Raw genomic sequence first — 26,702 nt, 5'->3', positions numbered from 1 at the left:
ACAGTGACTTTGTGGTGGAACTGCGACTTTGCAAGTGTACAGAGAGGGCACAATTACTTTGGGGGCACAGAGAATACAATTACTAGGAGCCACAGAGGGGGTACCATTACTTTTCAATGGCACAAAGTGGGCATTGTTACTTTGTGGGGAGCACAAAGAGAAGTTATTGTTTGAGGCATAAAGGAGGCATTCTGTATGGTGGTCGGAACTATGGGGCAATTATTATTGTGTCATCTCTCAGTTTATTGGGCGCAAAAGGGGACACTTTACTGTGGGCACAAAGGGAGGTGCTATTACTGTATAGATAGCACAGACAAGGGTGGAGGTAGCAGGAGAATGGGGAGGTTTTTTTGCCGAGATGAATTGTGGCTAGAAGACTTCATGGCAGTCTGGGTATGGATAGAAAGAAAAATTAAAATAAACAACTAAACAGAAGAAGGCACTTGTGATCACTGGAGGTAACTGCACTGTAATCACTATCACTGTTTAGAGCTGATATCTGTTATTTGGCAACTGCATTATTTAGAGGTATACTAGAGCTAAGCCACTGTATCTGAGTCTCCTGTGTTATAAGAGTTGTCGCCTATATGCTAACTTTTTTTTTGCAAGGGCCAAACATATGTATTGATATGGCTGCATTATGAGATATTCATTATTATTTGACCTTCTGCCCTAATTCTATGCTGCATCAGGGTATATTAGGGAATTATCATGAAGTTTATGTCTACAGGGTTGCTCTTTTCAGGGTGGATGTTCTGCCTGTTCGGCATGGATGCCAGTGATATTAGTGTTAGGTTTATATCGGCTCTGGGTTCTCTGTCTATATTTGCACCATATATCAGCCATGAAATAATTACTTGCATCAGACTGATGTCAATTTTCTCTTTTTTGCCTTTATTTCTTTTTGAGGCTTAAGGAGATTTTTAAGATTTATTGAATAAAGGTTACATTTTAATAGTAGCCTCTCTTGATTTTTTCCACACATTATTAGCTTGTGAGTAATGTCTAAGTATAACAAGTGGTGCTGAGTCTTCTTATCTCAGGTGCAGTGATGTTGTATGGATGCAAGGTTCAGTTCTCCCGAAGTATGGTTCTGACCCTGATGACCTGTTTCAGAAATATTAGGATGTCCTTGATACAACTGATGCACATATGACCATATTGTATGTACTAAAGAGTCAGGAAGATTCTATGAGTCCCCTAGAGAGAGGTCCAATTCCTGGCTAGCTGCCTCTCTTATGTTAATGGGGGGTGGGAACGTGAGCAGGACTCCCCCAAGGAGTGGCTCAACAATGTTGACAAGTAAGGGTGTAGGGGATCCTGGAAAGGAAATTGGGCAAATAAGTACCATATCTTCCTGTCTCAGGTGTTTAAGTGTTAACCTGCCCCCGATAGGAGTCCCTTTACCTCTACATTCACCTCTGCTGCTGTATTATAGTATCTGTAGTTGCCATCAGCTAGGGAGATGCATGCTGAGAGCAAGAGAGTCACATATACTCCTTGTGCCACTGGTTGGGGAACCCAACTATTTGTCATATTTTTCTGTTAATGGGGTTGTCTCACCAAAACAGTTATCACTTATCACCTATCCACAGGAAAGGTGATACGTGTCTGTTCAGCAGAGACCTGACCATTGAGAGCCCCATCCAATCAAAAAGAATTGGGGTCCCGAGTGTCCCTGTATTAATAAAGCAGTGGTCCTTCCTGCACAGTATCACTCCATTTATTTATGGGACTTTTGGAGAACCCTCAGAAGTGTTCATAGACAAATCCTTGTTTCCCAGAGGGCGTTCAATAACCAGTGTTTGTTCAGTGTTAGATGAATTAAGGTGGAACAAAACGTTTTTAAAACTTCTGACATATAGTGACATAAGAAGTTTCAGAAGTTTTGATCAGTGGAGTCCGGGTACTGAGACCCCCACAGACTGCCAAGAGGCAGAAGGGCTCATCTGACTGGCTGTTTCCGTCACTACTTGGGCTGTGTATGACGACAGCCTAACTTTGATCTCGTGGTCCAAATCCGGAGTCCCATGCAATGGCAAGCATGGGGTTCTAAAGGGCAGGACACTACAAACGGAGAAGTTAGAATGTGGAATTATTATATATTTAGTGACAAAGTAGTAAGAACCCTGGAGGAACCTTATGGGGAGGTCTGATAATGATAAAGTTATGAAAACGTATAAATAACCTATATAAAATAGCCTTCGGTCCAGGCGGACCTCCTAGGTTGACAAGTATTAGGGAAGCCTGGAGGCCAGTGCTGCCTTCGTATTGCTCATTAATATGCTATGGGGCAATGGGTCATTCAATGCTGGTTACATGAGAGCAAGGGACTTACCCACAGGGCGACCATTTGAAACAGCAGCACCTTTGGTTGTCCTCTTGCTTCTGCTTAAGGAGCTCAAGAAGAATTTGGGGCAGGATGGTCTTGGTCCAGGGAGGCTTTTCTGGCTGATTGGGAGTTTGGGTAGTGTTTTAATAAACGGATTGCCAATAGAGTAAGGCCAATCTCACACATCCGTTTTTTTTACCGTGATTATCAGCGCATTTTGAATAATATAACGCTTCCATTGATTTCAATGGGGCCTCACAGACATGCGCTCGGATGCGCTGCTTTCTAGCACTGCCATTTTCGAGCAATGTCTGCTCTATTTTACCACGATGGTGGGGTGTGTTAAAAACAGCTGTCGTCTGAAAACATTGGTAAAATCGCTGCGTTATGCTGACTTTGTGTGAGAGTGGCTTCAGGAACTTGCAACGCAGCATTTACTGTGTTTTTAACAGCGCAGAAAATGCTCCCCATTCATTTCAATGCGCTACACATCACATTTAAAAACACCGAAACGCCCGAAAATAGAACAGACAGCGCTCGAAAAACATGGCGTCTGAGAAACCCCCTTTGAAATGAATGTAGGAGTTTTGCTATGTTTGCCACTGTATTTAAAATGCTGAAAAAAAGCAGTGTGTGTGACAGTGACCTAAGAGTTATAGAAGCAGTTCTGGTTTCCTGTGGCAGACAAAATGTTCTGTGAATGCTTTGCCCAAACAATAAGGAAGTGGTCATGGGGGTCTGGCAATGTCACATCCCCCTGAATCTGGAGTATAAACCGCAGGAACTTTTTAGCAAGATTCTTTTTTCTCTTGATAAAAAGTGAGTCTTCTAGTCCAAAAAATACAGTATTATAAATATCCTTCAAATGATGCATTCTCAGTGTGAAGCCTAATAAAATTCATACCCTGTAAAGTGCTGGATGTTATCATGTATTCATGTTACTTACTGATGATTGCTGAATCCCAGATGACTGTATGATCACTAGAATTGCCCTTTATTTTGCTGAATGATCAGTCCAGCAGCTGTAGTTGTGTTTTTCCACCACAGAGGGCCAGAATCGAGCCATATTTGAGTAAAACCATATTTTCTCTCTTGCTTTTTTGTGCAGATGATGGCATTTTCAAAGCTGGTGAAGACAGATCAGAAATGTGGGGGGCATCAGAAGTTCAGGAAGATGAAAACACTAAAGTGGAGGTTCCGGTTGATCAGGTAATTTGCCTTACAGCTTGTAAGCCATCAAATGGTAATGAGAAAAAGAAAAATAATACAAATTGTTCGCCCGCTCAACACCAGCAGCTGAGGCTGGAAAGCTATAAAGGGCTCATTTTAAAGCTCATATTCCGGCAGCTAATTAAAGTGGAAAATGCAGTCGAGTGCTTTTAATTTGAAGCATTCAAAGTATTTTCGGGCTATTTTTTTAAGAGTTATAGATTGGTAAATGTTACTATTTTTAAGGGAGGATTTGCATAAAGTTGACTTTGCCTTAGGTAACCTTTTATAAATCTGGCCTTAAGAGAAGCTTCAAAGTAGGTCTCTAGATTTGGCAAGATTACATTTGAGCTGATCCTTATAGCTCTGATGGTACATGCTTTATAGCTCTCTTAAATACCTCCGAATGTATAATTATGTATGCCGCACTAATTGGACAGTAAGTACTTTGAAGTCACCTTTTTTTATACTCATCCTCACATCACACGGCACATGGAAGTTAGTCTTTCCTTATGAACCTTCTAGTAAACATAGCACTTGCACAGCCAGTACCTAAGTTACATGATCGATCATCAGCTTTAAGACCCCATTTACACTGACAGATGATCGCTCAAAAGTCACTCAATTGACAGTTTTGAGCGATTACCTTTGCATAGTTTATAGTAGCTATGTAGCTACTTAGGAGCTATTCGGGTGGAGCGGGACACTGCCACTATCGCTGTGCGAGCAATACCGCTGTTTTGCAAAGGCAAACAGCTGTATTGTTCTCCGTGATTACAGCATGAATCCCGCTGTGAACTACCAGCGGGACACGAGCTGAAAGAATCTTATCAGCCCTGCCGACTTGCACCGCTGATAAGAGTTCATCGCTCAATTCTAGAAAACTAGAATCGAGCGAGGAACGAATCGTGCACGAAAACTGCACAATGTCCATGCATCTAGACCTAACGATTCTCGCTCAAAAGATGGCTTTGAGCGAATTTTAAGCGAGAATCGTTGGAGCTAAATTGGCCTTGGCTGCTTTTATACGGGACTATCTGTTGGGCAACAGATGCCCGATGGGTTGTCCCAACGATAACCTGACTGAACGGAGGCGGAGGGGTTCGGGGATCGTTCCAGCCCGCCGGCCACCACTCACAGTAAGCAGGTAGTTGTTCATAAGTGATACTGCGTGTTTATACAGAATGATACATTGTCTAGTTTTCTGAATTCAAAAACTGAACGACGAACCAGAAGCAAACATTTACACTGAAGGGTAACCCTTCAGATTCTTTCTGGATCGTGGGAATCTGAACGATAGTCGTTCTATATAAAAGCACTTTAACAGGTGAAGATAATTGCAATGATTATCTTCTGGCAGTGGCACCTGTCATGGCAAGTGGTCTATAAGGTAGCAATGGATCAGTCAGTTTTTGAAGTTGATGTGTTGCAAGCAGTAAAAAGTTGGCCAGTGTGAGGATCTGGGTAACTTTGACGAGGGTCAAATTGTAATGGTTAGACTGGTGGGTTAGAGCATTTCCAAAATAACAGGTCTTGTGGAGTGTTTCTGGTAAGCAGTGATCAGTATCTACCTACAATGGTACATAGAAGGAGATCCAGTGAAATGGCAACAGGATCATGGGCGCCCCATGTGTGGAGAGCAAAAGCTAGCCCGTCTTGTCTGAAGAAACATAACTTCTGCTGTAGCAGAAAATGCTTAAAAAAAGTGAATACTGATTATGATAGAAAAGTGCCAGAACACACAGTGCATCACAGCTTGCTATCTACGGGGTTTTGTAGCCACGCAGTACATAATATTTTACATATATTATATTGGGAAAATACACTGTGGCTACCTGCACAGGCTGTTGCAAAAATCACATATGTCATATACAGTAACGATAGACTAAGGTTACTAAAAGAGTTTTGGTTATAGCATCTTTCCATTTTTTAGGTTTAAAAAAATGTCATAATTGATCATTTTTTCTTTTTTAGCACCTCCTTAAAAACGTACAACTCTTTAAAAATGAAAAAAAAATAAATGGTCCATGCTTAAATCGTTACTGCACTTGTGTTAATATGATAGCCAATATGATAACTAGCAAAGCTGCAGATCATATTTGTTTTATTCAAAATGATACTTTTGTGCTGAAAAATTCCTTTAAAGTGCTGGCAACTGTGGGTCTGCCTTCTAATTTGCGGTCCAGTGCCTATAAGGGAGATTTGTCTATAGTAATAGTCATAAAAAGATGGGTAACAGGAGGTGGGGGCGTGCTGTCACAAGCTGCTGCAGCTAATAGTGAGCAATTTGCTATTGAAATCACATCTACACTGTTCAGTACACTTTGTTTTAGGAAGCTGTTTTTAGGTGCCTGTGCTATTGGGAGTTAGAGAGCAGAATCTGCTGTTTTCTCCATGTACAGAGCATAAAGCCATCATATCAGTTACTCCTCCCACCAGCTCAGAGAGAATTGAAAATTAGAGATGCAGCTTTCAGAGGGAAAATCTAATGGAAAATGCAGGATGCAAGTCAAATAGTGGCTAAATATAATGTTACTCCTCAAGTACACAACCATGGCAGTTCATTCTGGAAAGTCATCTGAAAGTACAGGTACACTTTATCAGACTGAACATTCACCTTACTTTGCCCCATAATTCTGCCAGTTACTTTTTGATACACTTACAGTACTTTCTGAAACATTCAACATTTGGTTTCTGAGCCCAGCAACCTTGGTTTTTTTTTTTCTCACTGCCTTCTCTATGATGAAATCCCTGCTTTTATTGCTTACTGGCATTCCAGTGCTTAGTGCTGTGCAAATAAATAAAACAAGCTGCAGCTTGATGTATCCCACAGGAGAGACCAGACGGAATGACTCCCTCTAGCTAAGTGACAACTACGTTACACTGAAACCTAAGCACAGAGGTGATCTCTGGAGCTGTCATAAGGACTGTAGCTATATGATCACCTCCAATTACAGTATATAGAAAACATATATAATATATAAAACATTGACTTGCAGGAATGCTGCTTTCCAATAGGTGGCGCTGCAGAGGTATTGTTTCATCTTCCTATTTGCATATTTCGCAGAGCAGCATTGATGGCCTTATAAGTCTACTCTCACACTTTCAAGTTGCTCTCCTTAGGCTGGGTTCACACAGGGCGGAATTGCCGCGGAATTTCCGTGCAGACTTTCTGTACGGAAATTCCAACAGCAATTTTTATCCCAGGGTAAAGCAGCAAAGTGGATGTGATTTGCGAAAATCTCATCTACGCTGTGGCCAATCCGCACTGAAATTGCCATGCCACGTGGAATTCAAAGCCGTGGCATGTCAATTTTATCGCCGTTTCCGCTGCGGGCATCTCTCCTCTCTATAGGGAAGAGCTGGCCACAGCGGAATAAGCCGCTTGAAAACCTGCGCCAAAACCCACGAGACTTCAAGCTGCGGAAACCTTGCGAACTTCCGTGCGGTCCCACTGCGGACATTCCGCTGTATTTCCATTTCATGTGACTGCAGCCTTAGGCCTCGGTCAGACAGGCGTTTTTTCGCGCGATTTGCACATGCGATCTGCGCATATATAGAACTATTGCTTTGCAGTGGGATCGGTCACATGGCCGCTTTTTATGCGGATGTCCGATAAATTATAGGACACGAGGAATCGCAGATCGCGCCTATCTGCGTTCTGCGATTCCTTGTGTTCTATATATGCGCTCAATGGGGCCTCTGATTGATGAGGGCTGTGACCAATCAGAGGCAGCCCATTCAGCAGGCGGGGATTTTAAATCCCCGCCTGCTGAATACTACACAGAGCAGTCCAGGAGAACTGCCGGCCGGCCGCGGCTGAACTCCGGCTGCAGGGACAAGGTGAGTATATATATTTTTTTTATTTTTACACATTTTTGGATGTTTTTCAGGGAAGGGCTTATATTTTTGAGCCCTTCCCGAAAATTCATCCAGCGCTCGCCGGCAGCCCATTGCTTTCAATGGTGCCGGCTGTATTGCCGGCTCCATTGAATTTCAATGGGTTGGACAGTGCTCCTTTGATCGGGCGCGTTTCGCTGAAAACGCTGCTAGCTGCAGATTGTTCGGCGAATCGTCGGCCCGGTCACGCGATTTGCGGATGCGCATCCATCATGCGATCCGCAAATCGCGGCAAAAAACGGTCGTCTGACCGAGGCCTTAAGGAGAAACAATGCCCTTCCTGACTGATGTCTATAGGCATCTCACTAGCAAGCCAGAAACCTACTGCACACTAATGAGGGGCAATCACCCCGAAACAGCTGTCTGTGTATGGTTTTTCTGGCTTTGGCTCATAATTCCCAGTCATTGTTACAAGACTTGTTTAAAAACTCTAACATTGACTTGCAGGAATGCTGTCTTCCAATAGGTGGAAGAGGTATTGTTCCATCTTCCTATTAGAAACTATAAAAGCAGATAATGGAGATACGGCATCAATATTCAGGTACAGGGGACACAATAGATTACGATACAGAAGAGGCAGGGAGTCTAGAGCTTTCCTTTAATTATCAATTAGAATTTATACAATCCCAGCATTAATTACGTTTGTAGTGGAGGTTTGGTAAATTCCATTACACCTTTATAAAACCATTATGATGCGAATATTCGGGATGCCTCCTTATCGTGTGCAGAAGAGATAAAGGGTAATACTACCACCATCAGGTTCCTGACTGCTAATATTACAGCAGACAAGTTCCAGTATCTCTTGTAATTAGCTCATTAACTTGCATTAAATTCAGTATTTTTTCTGTACACTAAATGCACTGTGAGATGATTTCCAAGTAAGCAAATTAGTAAAGGGTCACATAGTTCAGACAGTGCCAGGCAGACATTAAAGGGAATACCAATAATGCATGCAGTGTCCAAAGTGAAAGCTGCGTTTGAAGCCGATCATCATCATTCTCTGGCCATAACTAATTATTTCATTTTTCAACTAACTCTAGGGCAAATACACTCCAGGAATCTCTAAATAGCAGGTTGGAGCTGGAAACGCTTTTATGTAGTGCAATACATAACACTTTTCATATTGCAGCAGAGAGTGATCAAATATGAAACTATATATTAGGATAAGTAGGCACAAACTAGCAATAAAGGTGGTTTCACATCTGTGTCGGTAATAGAGATGAGCGAGCACCCAAATGCTCGGGTCCGCATTATTCGAGTCGAGCTTTTTGTAAAATTCGAGAGCTCTACTCGAGTAACAAACCCCATTGACTACAATGGGAGACTTGGGACATTTTTGTATGTGGGACGCCGGGTGGCGAGGTTTTTTTCTCTCCTAGGTTCGTCTCTCTCTCTCTCTCCCTCTCACTCTCCCTCTCTCTCTCCCTCTCTCTCTCCCTCTCTCTCTCCCTCTCTCTCTCCCTTCCTCTCTCTCCCTTCCTCTCTCTCCCTTCCTCTCTCTCCCTTCCTCTCTCTCCCTTCCTCTCTCTCCCTTCCTCTCTCTCCCTTCCTCTCTCTCCCTTCCTCTCTCTCCCTTCCTCTCTCTCCCTTCCTCTCTCTCCCTTCCTCTCTCTCCCTTCCTCTCTCTCTCTTCCTCTCTCTCTCTTCCTCTCTCTCTCTCCCTCTCCCCTGCCTACCAGACAAAAAATTTGCCAATGATGCGCGCTGCGTCGCGGCGGGGAAGGGCCAAAACAGGCACGTCACAGCGGGGAGGAGCCAAAAACTGGGGCAGGGTCGAACACAGCTTGTAGAGATGAGCGAGCGTACTCGGAAAAGCACTACTCGCTCGAGTAATTTGCTTTATCCGAGTATCGCTGTGCTCGGGTCTGAAGATTCGGGTGCCGGCACGGAGCGGGGAGCTGCAGGGGAGAGCGGGGAGGAACGGAGGTAAGATGTTTCTCTCCCTCTCTCCCGCCCGCTCTCCCCTGCTCCCCGCTGCGACTCACCTGTCAGCCGCAGCGGCACCCGAATCTTCAGACCCGAGCACAGCGATACTCGGATAAAGCACATTACTCGAGCGAGTAGTGCTTTTCCGAGTACGCTCGCTCATCTCTAACAGCTTGATGCTCGTTCGAGTAATGAGCACCATCAAGTACGCTAATACTTGAACGAGCATCAAGCTCGGCAGAGTATGTTCGCTCAACTCTAATCAGTAACTCCGGTCGGAGGTTTCGTCGCAGATCCGACACAAAATACCAGAAGAAAAGGCGCTGCATGCAAAAAGCCAGGAAGCAAATGGACCCCATTATAGTCAATGGGGTCTGTTCGATGCTGTTTGGTTCCATCCTGAGACAGAGCCATTCGGCAAAAGGATCATCCTTTCCTGCTTCCCGGAAACTGGAATCCCCATCGCAGGCAGTGGTGCATGGATAGGATCCCACATCATAGCAATATAAAAAAAGAGAATCCAGCATTCAAATAAATGTGAAATATATTGATTACTCGATCAGTGAGAAATCACTAAGTCTTATGTTACATTTAGGTCCAATCCTCGACCTTTCTCAAACGTCAACTGTGAAAGAGAAGCAAACATACGTAGTATAAGTGTAGCCCACACTAGGATCATGCCAATAGGGCTTTCCCTCATGCGGCTCTTGCCGTGATCCTACCGTTATCTACATTTAACCCATATATACTGTATTTGCTTATCTTCCATAGTTGATGTTTGAGAAAGGTCCAGGATTGGACCTAAATGTCACAGTAGACTTTCTGTAATTGCTCACTGATAAATTAAGACATATATTTCACATTTATTTGAACTCTGGATTCTCTTTCTTATATTGTGTTTGTTAATAAAATAAGGAAAGCTGTAACACTTGGTATAAAGCCCACATTCAAAGTATTAAAGGGGTTCTGTCACTAAAAAAGAAAAATTCTATACTTACCTATTCCTCCCCCGTTAGTCTACTTACCAGATCTTCACCTCCCCCATCTTCTCCTGTCTCCTGCAGTCCGAGGAGTCACTTCATCTTTAGCTGCCTGATTCTTCTCCTTCCTGTGAGGTTACGTACATTTGGTTGGCAGTCTCCTGCCTGCCAGCCAATGTATGTTACAGTCACAGCTCACAGGCCAGCAGAAGGACTGCCTATCTTCTTCAGAGATTGCTCATGCGAGCTGTCTCTGAAATAGATTACAATTCCTTCCTAGGCAGTGAATCTACAGCACAGGGATGTGACCTTCACTGACCCAGCAGGAAGGAATTTGTGATAACCAGCCCTCCTAACAAGCTGGTCCCAGCCTGCAGTGAGGTGGCCCGGGTCACTGCAAAAGCTCAGCTAGGAGAGGATGTGCTAAGGAAACTGACTGGGAAGGAATAGGTAAGTATAGATTTTTTTTATTAAAATGACAAAACCCCTTTAAGGAAGTACTTAAAGGGGTTGTCCCGCGGCAGCAAGTGGGTCTATACACTTCTGTATGGCCATATTAATGCACTTTGTAATGTACATTGTGCATTAATTATGAGCCATACAGAAGTTATAATAAGTTTTTCACTTACCTGCTCCGTTGCTAGCGTCCTCTTTTCCATGGAGCCGACTAATTTTCGCCGTCTAATGGCCAAATTAGCCGCGCTTGCGCAGTCCGGGTCTTCTTCTTTTCTGAATGGGGCTCCGTGTAGCTCCGCCCCGTCACGTGCCGATTCCAGCCAATCAGGAGGCTGGAATCAGCAATGGACCGCACAGAAGCCCTGCGGTCCACCGAGTGAGAAGATCCCCACGGCCATCTTCATCAGGTAAGTAAGAAGTCACCGGAGCGCGGGGATTCAGGTAAGCACTCTCCGGTGATCTTTTTTAACCCCTGCATCGGGGTTGTCTCGCGCCGAACGGGGGGGGGGGGGGGGGTTGAAAAAAAACAAAAAACGTTTCGGCGCGGGACAACCCCTTTAACACATAGGCACCACATGTAGCTGCTATGAGACCCATAAGCTCCCAGTCTACCTCTTCTTGAGTAGCCTCAGCTAATGAGCTGTGACAATCTCAGCCGAAGGGTCACCATTCTCAACCAAGTACTTCTGCCCCTTTGTTTTAGCAATCAGTGGGAGTCTCAGCATCTGGATCCTCACAAATCACAACTTTTGACCTGTTGCTATGACATGTAAGAAGTTTTCGAAAAGTGCAGTTACTTTTTAAGTGCCTTTTCTGTAACAAAATCTATAGGATGTGCTTCATTTCTGCCAGCATGTAAAGGACTGACCCTAGGGGATCATAAAGTTATTGATGATCCTCGGTCACTTTTACTAGAAGACTGGCATGCAGATACAAGTTTTCAAGAAGAAACTTTTCGACTTTATCACCTTTTTTTCAAAGAAGCTTTCGTTCGATGCTGCCATTCATTATAAATTACAAGCTACACGAAAGGAGCGTTGCCATTTTATATACATATTTTAGAAGCAATGTCTTTTAAACATGTTAGTTCTTTTATATCTACGCACTGTCTGGAAAGACAAGAGTCAGAGTTGACTATTTGATGGCAGAATGAAATACACATACATTGTGTCTGAATGCTTTATTCTACCTGTTGTAGGCTTGTTCTGATGCATATTTTAGTCTTTATAGATTTGCTAAGGGTGAAATAAACACCTGCTGCAGACTTTCCAAAAGTTCATACTTTTGTTAATTCAAGGACTCCCTGAGATATAAAGCAGTGAACATAGTGCTTCAGTTTAACCAAAAAGTGTTGTTTCGCCAAACAATCAGATAAACTATACCTTTATCAGAGGCATACATACAAGCTCTTGGGTCCCGATACAAAATCTGTAACGGGGCCCCTTACCTACCATGTGCTGGTGACTTCTCATGTAATAGAGGGGCCTTTGGGCCCCCTACGGCTCAAGGCCCGGTAACAACTGCAACCCCTGCACCCCCTATAGCTATGCCCCTGCCCTTATCTAACTCAAGAGCTGTCTTCATGTTTGGCAGTTGAAGTGTAAGTATGCATAAGTATCTCATAAACTTCTATTACCCATGGCTTCAATAAGCAAGTAATTGTACAACATATGAACCCCTTGAAAGGTCAGTAATGCAGGTTGCACTGTATGTCTGTAGATTAAAATAATTTAATTAGGATCATTTTCTCATAATCAAAGCTTTATATAGACTTTACAGAAATGATCATCAACTGGTGACTCTGCAGCTGTTGTCTTTAATGCATCTTCAATTATTACAGAGAGTAGCCGAAACAGTTGAAGAAGAAGTAAGAAATAATGAGGGTCAAGATGATGATGAGGCTGTGGAAAAAGCGGAAGAACAGGAAGAAGACCTTAATAACGGTGAAGACCTTAATAACGGTGAAGAAGACCTTAATAACGGTGAAGAAGATCACATCTCTGAAGAACAAACAGGTGAAAATGAGGAGCATAGTATGGTAAGTCATGAAGTCGAAGCAAATCATGGGAAGATACACAATGGGATTGATAATAATGGAGATGGACATTGGAAAGAAGATCAGCATTTAAATTCAGTAGACACACATGGTGAGGGCGTTGGGCAAATTAACGGTGATATTTATGGGAGAGAAGAAGATGAAGATAAAGGCCATGATGGGAACACAAATGGCCGGAGTCAGGCACAGCTGTAAGATCATGACGAATATCAGACAATTTTTAGCATATTTTTTTAATTATTGGAGATCTACAACATTGAGGGTCATATTGATGAACAATCTGCAGTCGGGTGTCCAGAATAGTTAGTACAAAGTATGGACATTCACCTCGCACTAATTTATATGAGTAACCCATACACGTGTATGTAAATCCTCTCATATAGCATTATTATGGGGATAGCTTCCTTTACAAGCGGGAGCATTCTAGTAATACTGATCCAGGATGTGGGGAACTCAAATTCCATCAGCAGACAAGAGGTAATAGTCGTTAGACTACAGATTTACTAACTAATATGGTCAATTTCTTCTGACTGTCATCCTACTGTATTATTACAACTAATAGTAAAGCAAGGTGAGATGGGAAGCCAGTCAATGACAGCTGTATGGGGACGAACGATCATGTGAATGATCAGTCGTTCCTGTAGAGTAGATAATCTGCCCATGTTCATGGAGAGAATGAGCGTTGACTATGTCAAGGGTATGTTTACACATAACAGAAATGTGGCGGAACTTCCGCAGTAGAAATTTCCGCATCCAAAACAGAGTCAAAATCGTCCTCAATAATAATACTAGCAAATAACCAGAGGCGCTTCCTGAGCTGACGGAGATGACAGAGTGCTACGGCTCTGCTGAGATGTGACAATATGACATGCTGGACCAGAGCAAATACAGAGATTAGGACACGAGAAGTGACTATAGTCTAGATTTTGACTCAAAATCAGCTGCATTTTCACAACTGATTTCAGAATGTACCGCGCCCCCCCTCACGCCCAAAGTATTTGAGCTCTCTGCGCTTCCTTCAACGGACACCTGGTGGCCTCTAGTGAGCACTGCTCTGCTGGCCGCTTCCGCATCACCTGACCATCGGCGTTGTGCTCACTAGAGTGCCTAGTGAAGGAAGTGCCGAGAGCCTAATGACTTCGGAGGTGAAGGAGAGCACACAAACAGCAGTCACCCTTACACTAGTGAGCACTGCTCTGCTGGCCGCTTCCGCATCACCTGACCATCGGCGTTGTGCTCACTAGAGTGCCCAGTAAAGGAAGTGCCGAGAGCCTAATGACTTCGGAGGTGAAGGAGAGCACACAAACTGCAGTCACCCTTACACTAGTGAGCACTGCTCTGCTGGCCGCTTCCGCATCACCTGACCATCGGCGTTGTGCTCACTAGAGTGCCTAGTGAAGGAAGTGCCGAGAGCCTAATGACTTCGGAGGTGAAGGGGAGCACACAAACTGCAGTCGCCCTTACACTAGTGAGCACTGCTCTGCTGGCCGCTTCTGCATCACCTGACCATCGGCGTTGTGCTCACTAGAGTACCCAGTAAAGGAAGTGCCGAGAGCCTAATGACTTCGGAGGTGAAGGAGAGCACACAAACTGCAGTCACCCTTACACTAGTGAGCACTGCTCTGCTGGCTGCTTCCACATCACCTGACCATCGGCGTTGTGCTCACTAGAGTACCCAGTGAAGGAAGTGCCGAGAGCCTAATGACTTCGGAGGTGAAGGGGAGCACACAAACTGCAGTCACCCTTACACTAGTGAGCACTGCCCTGCTGGCCGCTTCTGCATCACCTGACCATCGGCGTTGTGCTCACTAGAGTGCCTAGTGAAGGAAGTGCCGAGAGCCTAATGACTTTGGAGGTGAAGGAGAGCACACAAACTGCAGTCACCCTTACACTAGTGAGCACTGCTCTGCTGGCCGCTTCCGCATCACCTGACCATCGGCGTTGTGCTCACTAGAGTACCCAGTGAAGAAAGTGCCGAGAGCCTAATGACTTCGGAGGTGAAGGGGAGCACACAAACAGCAGTCACCCTTACACTAGTGAGCACTGCTCTGCTGGCCGCTTCTGCATCACCTGACCATCGGCGTTGTGCTCACTAGAGTGCCTAGTGAAGGAAGTGCCGAGAGCCTAATGACTTCGGAGGTGAAGGGGAGCACACAAACTGCAGTCGCCCTTATGCTAACAACTCACTGTAGCCAGTATTATGAGTGACGACTCAGACGATCGTTGTCTTGTGTAAAGCCACCCTTAAAGGACCTTTATTCTCCACCTTCTGACAAATTGAATAACTCCTGCTTTCCAGCAGTTTCCAAGTTCATCTATTTTGCTTCCTCAACAATCAGTCTACGTTCAAGATTTGTAAGATCGTGTTGCTCACCCATCATGTCTTGCAGCAAATGGTGTAGGAGTTACAAAACCCTTCTATGCCCACCTTCTTATAACTCTCAGTGATCTGATATGAGCAGGATCTGCATAATAACTACTTCACATAGAAGATCCTACTAGTCATAATAAACTAACCACTAAGTATAACCGTGGGCTTGTTGTAGGTCAACCTCCTCCATTAAAAGTGCATCTGCAGAACAATAAGCGAACACAAGTCGCTACGGTGTGACTTCGGCAATCAGTCTTCATTTATTGCAATAATATTTCCTAGTGAGTACATGCTATTGGTACTCTGCTGTTTTTGCTGCTACCAATTATCTGAATTGGAATTGGCTATAAGGGAAGTATTCGCCTTACGTGGGAAAAAACCATCTTTCATAAAAAGGATTATTTATTTCAATGTACGGACAATTATTATGCACTTGAGGTGTTGACTAGTGATGAGCGAGCATACTCGCTAAGGGCAATTACTCAAGTGAGCATTGCCCTCAGCGAGTACCTGCCCGCTGGAGAGAAGAGGTTCGGATGCTGGCGGCGGGCAGGGAGCGGCGAGGGAGAGCAGGGAAGAACAGAGGGGAGATCTCTCTCTCCCTCGCTCAAGCAATTGCCCTTAGCGAGTATGCTCGCTCATCTCTAGTGTTGACTATCTGACCTGCCATCAGTCACTTCCAATATTTAACTTGATTATGGGTCGGGCTTAAAGCCCCTGCAGTCTAGCAGGGAGCATATCAGGTGCTGCTCTGACAATCGGGGATCTCAAGGAGTACACAGAAGGAGTTTATATTACCTTCTACCTTCTCTTTCTCAGCCTCACAGCACTCAATGAGTACTATGTAGCAAAAAGAGGAAGCGGCAGTGCCTTTACCTCTTTTGGACCCGATGACCATGTGATCGCTGGTGCCCCCCCCCCCAGCATGATAGAGCTGCTGAGTCTTAACCGACCCCAGCTTTCTCCTGTTACTGGAGCTCTTATGGCTGCCGCAGCTGCAGTGGTAAAAAGTGTGAAATAAAAAAAAGACATTGTGAATGTCCCCAGAGGTCTTATATGTCATCATGGGGGACATACATGTTAAAAAATATACAAAAAGAAGAAACAAATTGAATAAAATACAAATGTAAGTTCAAAAAGAGAGAAACCAGCTACCCACGCCGACCTAAACCGTGGCAAGAGCAACCCTGTAATCGAGACTATACGCAAATATACTAATTTTATATCTATAATTTTTTTTTTTTATACACATCCCTTTTATGTCATGAAAAAAAATGCAATAATTTTGGTAGCCCAAGAATAAATAAGGAGCACATTCATAAAATTGCTTAAAAAGTGCACAGTCGTTTAGGGCCGAAACCCTCAGGTCATTAAGAGGTTAACAGAGTGGAGATGGTTGTTGTCAGTCCTGGCACTTCTAATATAGAGCGTACACAATGAGGCACTTGGTAATGTGCTTGTTGGAATCCGTGTTGCCCTTAAGAGGGTACTGAGAGCGATGGCTGCAGCGGAATCCCTCCGGTAGCAATCTCAGTGCATGTGGGATGCCATTAAAGACTGTGTGTCGCCTTTCCTCTCCGGGAGAGTAACTTTACATACCAAGAATCCATCGCTCCCCCAATAATAATACTAGCAATAACCAGAGGCGCTTTCTGAGCTGACGGAGGTGACAGAGCGCTACGGCTCTGCTGAGATGTGACAATATGACATGCTGGAGATCAGGACACGAGGAGAGGCAATATGAAACCCGTCCGCGGGCCAGTAGGTGTCAGCCGTGCAGAAGGAATGTGCATTCAGCCTGTCCAGATTCCTTAATGAAGTTAACTGTTTCATTAAATGGAATTAAAGATTTAGTCCAGTAGAACAAGGAAAACGAGCGCATGCAGGGCTGAGGCGCTGAGATAATGATTAGGCTTAATTATATGTTACACAGTCATTTCTAGTCTTAATGTGATAATTAGTTCGGTAACATATACCTTGACAGCTTTACATTGGCATGTCTCTGAAAAATTAGTACAGTAGGTCGCATTCGGGGACTTTAACTTTGAAGAAAATGTAGAATAATGAGGACACATCTGCAGTCAGTATTAAGAAGATCGTGTCTCTCGCTAAGAACAGGAACTAGGATTAAGTGTGAGCAGACGATCTTATTTTCAAGTTGAGTTCTTAATATTGAGACCTAACTAATGGTTGGGAGCTACAGAAGGTACCAGAAGGTGTTAAACATTGGGGTTATTTACTAATACTGTTTAAAGGTAATGGGGTGATTATCGCGCAAATACTACCTGAAAAATGTGAATTCGGGGGATGGTCATCCGGTGGACGAGTAGCCGCTGACGGGGCACTGAAAACGCTCATTTGTTGGGGTAGCTTGGTTTTTAGGACACATACAAGACAAGCGACTCTCAGCCTGTGTAAACAGGAATCACTCAATCTGTGAGTGACTGCCTGTTTACTGTGAATGGTGGCGGATGGCTGGAAGAGATCTCTGGCTCGCTCTGCCTCCGGATGGCTTTCCAGCACTTACGTAGGCGCCCAACAAGGGACCTTAAACGGGTTTCAGACAAGCTTATCGTAACGCGTAAATTTTAAGAATGTTTAGTTTAAGTTCAGACCACCTTTTAGTTGACTTAGTTTACGCCAAAAACGATGCAAAGAGTCTTCTGCAATTTGGTGCAATTTAAGCCACACCCCCTTTTTTTAATATTTCTAAGGAAGCCCCTTTTATCGAACACAGCAAAACAAAGTATCTAAACACAAAGTAAACCTGATGAAAAGCGTATCTGACAGTTTTCTGGCGCAATTTGCAATAGTATTTGTAATATTAAATAAGCCCCCAATGATGTAACAGAAAATCCCAAGCTTCCATTCTCATCACTGATGGTCACCTGCACTAAGGCTTAGACAAAAAGCAAATATCCAGCACTTCCGAAACGTCTTTATTAAATAGTGTTAAAAGTCATTAAAATGTGATCCACACAGCATTAAAAATGGATGTTGGAGAAAGGTACGAAAAACTAGAATACCAATCTAGGGAGGAACGTTTGATGCCTAGGGAGGACTCTCAGCGTTTAATCCTTTCCAATCCACTGTCTGACCTCTGAAGACGTTATGATTTAAAGGGGTTGTCCCGCGAAAGCAAGTGGGTCTATACACTTCTGTATGGCCATATTAATGCACTTTGTAATGTACATTGTGCATTAATTATGAGCCATACAGAAGTTATCAGAAGTTATTCACTTACCTGTTCCGTTGCTGGCGTCCCCGTCTCCATGGTGCCGTCTAATTTTCAGCGTCTAATCGCCGGATTAGACGCGCTTGCGCAGTCCGGTCTTCTTCTTTTCTGAATGGGGCCGCTCGTGCCGGAGAGCGGCTCCTGGTAGCTCCGCCCCGTCACGTGCCGATTCCAGCCAATCAGGAGGCTGGAATCGGCAATGGACCGCACAGAAGCCATGCGGTCCACCGAGGGAGAAGATCCCGGCGGCCATCTTCACCAGGTAAGTAAGAAGTCACCGGAGCGTGGGGATTCAGGTAAGCGCTGTGCGGTTTTTTTTTTAAGTCCCTGCATCGGGTTTGTCTCGCGCCGAACGGGGGGGCTGTTGAAAAAAAAAAAAAACCCGTTTCGGCGCGGGACAACCCCTTTAAGGCTGTACAGCTCCGATGTTGGAAGACGTCCGTCGGGGTTCTCTTACTGTATATTGCCAGCCTCTCTGGTGTCGGAGCCTGTCCAATGTGTCACCTCATGCAGTACTGGCTTTAGCCAGCAGATAGCGCCATTGTATAACGGCAGAAAAAGAGTAAGACCCCTAGGAAAACCAGGATACAAATTGGATTGGAAAGGGTTAATATCAAGACAGCGGGATAGAGAATCAGTATTTTCTACCTCCTATAGGAGAATTGTTGAGGATAACAAGAAAATATTCTATAAACATCTGTCTGTATTATCACAAGACAAAACTGTACAGAAAGTAGCAGAAAAGGGTATTAAATGTGTGAACAGACGAGGTGGGACTCTTGGCCATACGTTGGCCCCTACTGATATTTCCTTACCAGTCGTACCTAGAAAAGTTTCTGGCTTTCTTTCAAGATAAAGTGTATCTAAATTTTGCCATAAAACTGCAACTTTTCAGACAAAACAAGGAATTAAAGAGTTCAATGTAAAAAGTTTCATTAACTGTGACTCCCATCACGTGAGACATTGTGTAGAATGTACTATTTGTAGTAAGATAGATATATGAGGGATGCACCAATAGGAAACTTAAAGCCAGAATACTCAGCCCGTTTCTGCCACTGAGAAGGGTCACTCACATGTTTCAGGAGTTGCAAAAGGACTTTGTTCCCGATCCTATTCTATACAAACCCTGCATGCACAGGGTGTAACTGTACACCCCATAGTATAAAGGGGTTACATATGTAAGCTGCACCATCAACACTCAGGGGCGTAGCTAAAGGCTCATGGGCTGGGGTGCAAAAGTTCATCTTGGGGCCCCCCAACTTCTCTTAACCACTTAACACAAAGGCGTAACTTGAATCTTTTGGGCCCCAATGCAAAACCGGTAACAGGGCCCCCAACTCTAATGCTTTATTCATAGTACTGTGCTCCCTATATGGAGAGGAGAGGCTTAATGGGCCCCCTAAGGCTTCTGGGCCGGGGTGCAACCGCATCCCCTGCATCCTCTATAGTTACACCAGTGCCACCGCTGTACAAGCACCAGTATAAGCAATAATACCACTGTACAGTGACTGTATAGAGGTCATCCATCAGGTCTACACAGACGCTCTGCAGAGTATTACCATGCTACAGACTACAGAAAAGAATACACCACTGATCAGACACAGGGGGGATACAGAGACATCCGTCAGCACTCCTGATCCGCCTGTTTAAAGCATGATTCTTGCAAGCATATGCGTATTTAAATAAGCATTTGCGCTGCACTTTTGTAGAATGGGTGTTGCATGATTGCACATTCTTTTTTACTGTACGTTTTGCACGTGTAAATCGTGCGCATTTGTGCGCGCAACAAAAATGCAACAATGCTCTCAGTCATCGAAACGGCCAATTAGTGTAATGAGTTCAATATGTGTTCTTTCCCTGTACGAATGCGCAGAAAAATAGAGCACGCTGCATATTTTTTAGCACGACCGAAATACACTCGCAAAATAGGCACACGTCAGCGAACCCATTGAAATCAATGGCTCTATTCTCTGCATATTGCGTGCGCAAATACGCTCGTGTGAATCCGGCCTTAGTAAGTACTTGTGTTTGATTAGGACAACCATGTGCAGCAAAGGCAGTAGAGAGGAGATGTCTGGTCTGGCAAACTGAGAGCCTTCAAGAAATAGACAGAACTATTAACCCTTTCCAATCCACTGCCTGACGTCTGAAGACATTCTGATCGAAGGCTGTACAGCTCCGATGTCGGAAGACGTCCGGCAGGGTATTCTTACTGTATATTACTGGCCGCTCTGTTGTCAGGGGCCTTTCCAGCATGCCCCATACCGCAGTACTGGCTCTAGCCAGCAGATGGCGCCATTGTATAATGGCCGAAAGAGAAAGCCCCCTAGGAAACCCTGAATCCAAAATTGGATTGCAAAGGGTTAAAAAGGTATTCCAATCTCAAGCATGGTATTCTGTTCTGGAAATAATAACATGGTGATCCACATTTTTTCTTCCTGCATGAAATGTCAGAAACTAATGGAAAACTGCCAAAACAAAGACTTATTACTTTCCCTTTTAGCAGATTTGTACAATAGCAGAGATGGCTTATGTTCAGGGAGTCTGTCACATTTTTGGGATTAAGGACGTAGACCACAACTGCACATAAATGGAAAGAGATGGGAACACGTTCTTAAAGGAGATGTCCAATGGGGGGGATATGTAACAGTAACTATGTATAAATACACCGACATAGAAGGGGATCTTTACTGTAAGAGCAGTAAGACTGTGGAACTCTCTGACTGAGGACATGGTGATGGCAAATTTGATAGAAGAGTTCAGAGTGTCCTGGACGTCTTTCTTGAATGATATAATATTACATGTTATAGTCACTAATTACTTCAGAAGGATCAGTGATCCAGAGATTATTCCAATTGGAGTCAGGAAGAAATTTTTTCCCTTAAATGGGGAAAATTGGCTTCTACCTCATTGGTTTTTTTTGCCTTCCTTTGGATCAACATTGGGTGGGTGGGTGGGGGGGGGGCAATAGGCTGAAGTGGATGGAGAAATGTGTTTTTTTGGCCTTACATAGTACTTTACTATATGGCTGTGTGAAACTACGTCAAACTTATGTTGACTGTATTTGTCTCTTGTGCTAATGTCCCCTTCCATCTGCTTATTAGTACGATACACAACGCTGAGGCTGCTTTGACGACACGGGACCTGAGTGCCTGGAAGCAGATGGAGACAGGCTGGAGCGCATGGGACAAATAAAATGAGTATAAGGCCTCCTTCACACGGCATCACCGCGAGAAAGTCACAGCAATATCGCATCGCTGGTCTGTGCGATATCGCTGCGTCTTCTCGCGTCAATACCGCGATTTTGTAGTGCTATAAATTCGCATGTGGTGCTACAAGGTCGCGCGTCTTCGTAGCACCACATGCGAGGATTTTCAGGGGAGGCTTGAAATATAAGTCCTTCCCAAAAATAAGGCGTAGCTGAAGAAGAAAAAAAAAAATACACATACATCACCTCTTCCGCGCTGTCATCCCGGCCGCATCTTATCCTCGGGTCCCGGCAGTGATCTTCTTCTTCTTTTCTGGCTGGGGATTCAAAAGTCCCTGCCTCCTGGAAGCGCTGGCTGTGATTGGCTGACGTTTAGCCAATCACAGCCAGCACTCAATGAGTGACTGTGATTGGTTCAATCACAGTAATTGATTAGTGCCGGGAAGATCAGTGTTGGGATCCAGGGAGAAGATCAGTATCGGGATCCAGGGAGAAGATGCGGCCGGGCTGACAGCATGGGAGAGGTGATGTATATGTGTTTTTAATTTTTTTTCTGCAGTTAAGGCTTACATTATAGCTTTGACAGTAGCATTTGCTACTGTCAAAGTTGCATCGCATCGCAGGAAAACTGCGTTTTCGTGCGATGTGATGCAACAGAGAGGAAGGCTCCATAGGGAAACATTGGCTACAAAACCTCGCAAGTCGCATATTGCCGGACACATGAGGTTTTTGTGTTGTTTTGTAGCATGCTGCAAAACATCTCATATGTGAAGGAACCCATAGGAAACCATGGGCTTCTTACACTTTCGATTTGTAGCATTGTAGCAACGCTACAAAACGCCAACTTTGTCGCTTGTGTGAAGGAGGCCTCAGTGTGATTTATTTTTTCTCCTCATCACTACTGGACAGATTGTCAGTACATGCCTGGATGGTGATCATTCCAGCCCAGTCCAACCCCTAGTGCAGCCACGTAGATCAGGAGTGTCACACTCATTTTTATCAAGGGCCAATCATCATTGCAGTTGCCTTCAAAGGGCTGTTTGTTATTGTGAGACTGTAGAAATGTAACTACTCTCTTAACATATTCGTAAAAAGCCTGAGACACCATATTACACACCATTTGCGTCCATTGATCATGTTCTGAAAATAACAACAAACACAAAAGAGATTTTACCTTCTAGGTTGTCCAACCACTTGGTTCAGTCAGGATACATGCAGATCATAGATGGCTATAAAATGGAATATGAGTTCAACTACTTTGGTACATATGCATTTTATGTAACTTAGTTGTTCAATCACTATAGATCTGTCCATTTTGAAGACTAGTTTCCGGTGTGTGGTTACTTAATTTCAGTACAAAACTTTTTTCATACTGTTTTTTTTTGTAGGCCGAATATTCAATTCCAAGACCTACATCATCAAGACTTCTGGAGAAGGCCCCCACTCCGAGTGAAGGCGAGAAGGAAGAACAGATTGCTGTAGCCTAACCTGGAGACGATGACCCTGTTCTACAATGCTATCTTGATACTTGAATATGCATGTTTTATTGTATCATTACAAATCTGGAGGATTATAATGCATTTGTAGAAGTGTGTAAACCTCTATACACACCCTCATATCACAATATGCACTGTTCAGTAAGGCAGGTTAATTTTTTTTTATTCTCAAGGATATCAATCCTATCTATTTATTAGGCTACTTTTTATACCGGCAGATGTTTTTGTAATCCTAATTTGAACTTTTTGTGAAGCCATATGACATTACCAATACCATTGCACTAGTCCCAGTCTTTCTATACAGTCATTGCTTGTTTCTTTTATTACATTGGGTCAATGGCAAATAAGAAAGCAACATAACGGCAGCCAATCTTTAGTTTTCTAACTTGTTCTACAAGAGGGTATAATTCCATTAGTTGCTACGTGTCACATCTCGTTTTCTTATTTACCTATCCTCCAGATAGACGTATATTCCAATATGTGTAATAAAGTTTTAGGTAACGTAATTATAATGCATAGTAGTCCGTATTTGGTCTTCAATCAGGCAATGAACATACGAGTAAGACAAGTCAGGTTCTTGTTATAGGCTTCCTTCTTAGAGGCTAATTAGACAACCTCTTCAATCGCTATAGTACATTATACAATAGCATGTGGCAGCCGTTGACAGTAATTTACATTGTGCATGTAAAGATTTCATAGGCTCTGCCTAATAGCCGGTGATGTCTGCTGTTGAGCATAGACTCGGGGGAATCTTGACAACGGTTTAGAAATAATGACCTATGTCTCATTCTGCATGTTTACTGTGATCACCAGCTTGAGATGCACTAACATTTACACAGTGTGTCCTTGTAAGGTGTAAAATGTCATTGTCATTAAATAGAGATCCTTCCATACACAGAGGCGGAGAAGGAAGCCGAATGCCGGGCAGGGCGGAGGGTATTGGGTCTTCACTAAAAACATGTCCTCGTTATACAAGTTAACCGAATATTACATACCGTAGCTCTTTTGATGAAATGGAGATAATGCACACGGACAGATTATCCCAAAACCTCAGTTGTGAATACAAAGAAACAATTTGAACCCATCTGGGCAGATATAATCTGACCCATTTTGGTAGCGGCTGAGAGCTCAAGTGATATAAATAGTTTTTAGGCATGCACAATTTGCAGATTATCCCCGTAGATGCGGGCGTTTTTAAGTATGTTCATAAAAATGACTGATGTAGTCAAGACTGAAGGGAGTCAGTATGCTATGGATGATATGCTGTAGCCTGACTTGTTTATTTCTTATACTGACATATTACATATATAATATAGAATGCTATTTTTCCAGACAAATTCTGAAGCTGCAATCTGATATATGCAAAAATATGACATGAAAGCTATATATTGTGTAACAAATAAACGGATATCTACATTACATCTGTCTCGACGCACGTTACTGGAGTCCACAAAGCCTTGAGATCAACAGATCATTGATAAAACCCTAAATGGGCAGTTGATTAGAGATGCCCATCTAGTAACACTTTTGACCTCTTCTGGCCTTTAGGAATTCGTTATGGCATCAATTCCACTAAGGCCTCATGTCCACGGGGAAAATCAGGCCTGCTACGGATTCTCCATGGAGAATCTGTAGCGGGTCCCTCCTGCCCCGCGGACATGAGCGCTGAAAATAAGAATAAACTTACCTGTAGCGGACCATGCAGGTCTTCTCTTCTTCGCGGCCGGATCTTCTTCCTTCGGCCCGGCGGATGTGCTCGGCACGCCGGCTGCGTGCCGCACGCATGCGCCGGGCACATCCCCCGGGCCGAAGAAAGAAGATCCTGCCGCGAAGGAAGGAAGATCTGCATCACCCGGAGCAGGTGAGTTTAATTCAGGCGCGGGTCTCCTGCGGATCCGGACAGCTTCCATAGGCTCCAGGATTTTTTAAAATTAACTTTTATTGACCATCTGCGGGTATTTATCTACCCGCGGGTGGTCAATGCATCCCTATGGGGTGCGGATCCGCGTGTGGGTGATCCGCTGCGGATGTAAAATCTTCTTTTGCCCGTGGACATGAGGCCTAAGTGTTAAAATAGTTTGGTGCGAATATTGACCCATGCAGGCAGGATAGCCATGAGTATGGAGGAGGCCGCAGTTGGCTAGAACAGTCCAAGAATGCCCATGGGACCGTTTGGAACTAATTAACATATGGTGTGAGAATTTTAAAGACCGCTTTTCTAGAGGTATTTGGGGCTTATGAACATTAACCCTTTCCAATCCACTGTCTGACGTCTAAAGACATTCTGATTGATGGCTGTACAGCTCCGATGTCGGAAGTAGAGATGAGCGAACGTACTCGTCCGAGCTTGATACTCGTTCGAGTATTAGCGTGTTCGAGATGCTCATTACTCGTAACGAGTACCACGCGATGTTCGGGTTACTTTCACTTTCATCTCTGAGATGTTAGCGCGCTTTTCTGGCCAATAGAAAGACAGGGAAGGCATTACAACTTCCCCCTGCAACGTTCAAGCCCTATACCACCCCCCTGCAGTGAGTGGCTGGGGAGATCAGATGTCGCCCGAGTATATAAATCGGCCCCTCCCGCGGCTCGCCACAGATGCGTTCTGACATACTTTAGGGAAAGTGCTATCTTGGTGGAGCTGCTATAGGGAGAGCGTTAGGAGTATTTTAGGCTTCAAGAGCCCCAACGGTCCTTCTTAGGGCCACATCTAACCGTGTGCAGTACTGTGGAGGCTGCTTTTTGCAGTGTTGCACTTTTTTTTTTTTGGTATATCGGCCGTGCAGAGCATTGCGCCCTGCAGTAATACTACAGGGCCAGAAGCGCTTAGGCAGGGACAGAAGACATATTGATTGAATATAGGCAGTGGGCCTTTGCAAAAAAAATTTGGGGAAAAAAATCTATTTGGGCTGCCTGTCACTGTGCTCAGTGTTCTGGGTCTGTGCTGGGTGTAGTAGTTCCCCAAATTCATACGCAGCCAGCTAAGTGTTACAGCAGGCTTGCGCAAAATTATTTCCTGGCTCTGTCTGGGCTGTGAAATCACCGCTGTATTGCAGTCCACAGTGCAACACTTTGCAGTTCTTTGACATAGTGCAGGGCCAGAAGCGCTTAGGCAGGGACAGAAGACATATTGATTGAATATAGGCAGTGGGCCTTTGCAAAAAAATTTGGGGAAAAAAATCTATTTGGGCTGCCTGTCACTGTCCTCAGTATTCTGGGTCTGTGCTGGGTGTAGTAGTTCTCCAAATTCATACGCAGCCAGCTAAGTGTTACAGGAGGCTTGCGCAAAATTATTTCCTGGCGTTCCGTAAGCGAAGTCAGCCTCCAACCACAGGCCAATAAGCGGCACATTTAATTACAGCGTTCTGTTTCTGCATTACTGGTAATACAGCATGCTGAGGGGTAGGGGTAGGCCTAGAGGACGTGGACGCGTCCGAGGACGCGGAGGCCCAAGTCAGGGTGTGGGCACAGGCTGAGCTCCTGATCCAGGTGTATCGCAGCCGACTGCTGCGGGATTACGGGATTAGGAGAGA

At 44.2% G+C, this 26,702-nt stretch overlaps 1 protein-coding gene across 1 annotated transcript in view; it reads left to right on the top strand.

Annotated features, from left to right (window-relative positions):
- Positions 1-24,588, top strand: part of DCDC2 (doublecortin domain containing 2) — a 143,270-nt gene extending 118,682 nt beyond the window's left edge. The window contains exons 8-10 of the mRNA XM_066579429.1: positions 3,441-3,541; positions 12,644-12,841; positions 23,062-24,588. Of these exons, the coding sequence (XP_066435526.1) occupies positions 3,441-3,541; positions 12,644-12,841; positions 23,062-23,160 (398 nt within the window). The 3' untranslated portion in view covers positions 23,161-24,588. The remainder of the gene's footprint in view (positions 1-3,440; positions 3,542-12,643; positions 12,842-23,061) is intronic.
- Positions 24,589-26,702: the final 2,114 nt, after the last annotated feature.

Source organism: Eleutherodactylus coqui, chromosome 9, assembly GCF_035609145.1.
Source record: "Eleutherodactylus coqui strain aEleCoq1 chromosome 9, aEleCoq1.hap1, whole genome shotgun sequence".
In the NCBI taxonomy this organism is placed as follows: Eukaryota; Metazoa; Chordata; class Amphibia; order Anura; family Eleutherodactylidae; genus Eleutherodactylus; species Eleutherodactylus coqui.
The sequence above is the reverse complement of the archived record's forward strand: the minus strand, read 5'-3'. Positions and strand labels throughout refer to the sequence as shown.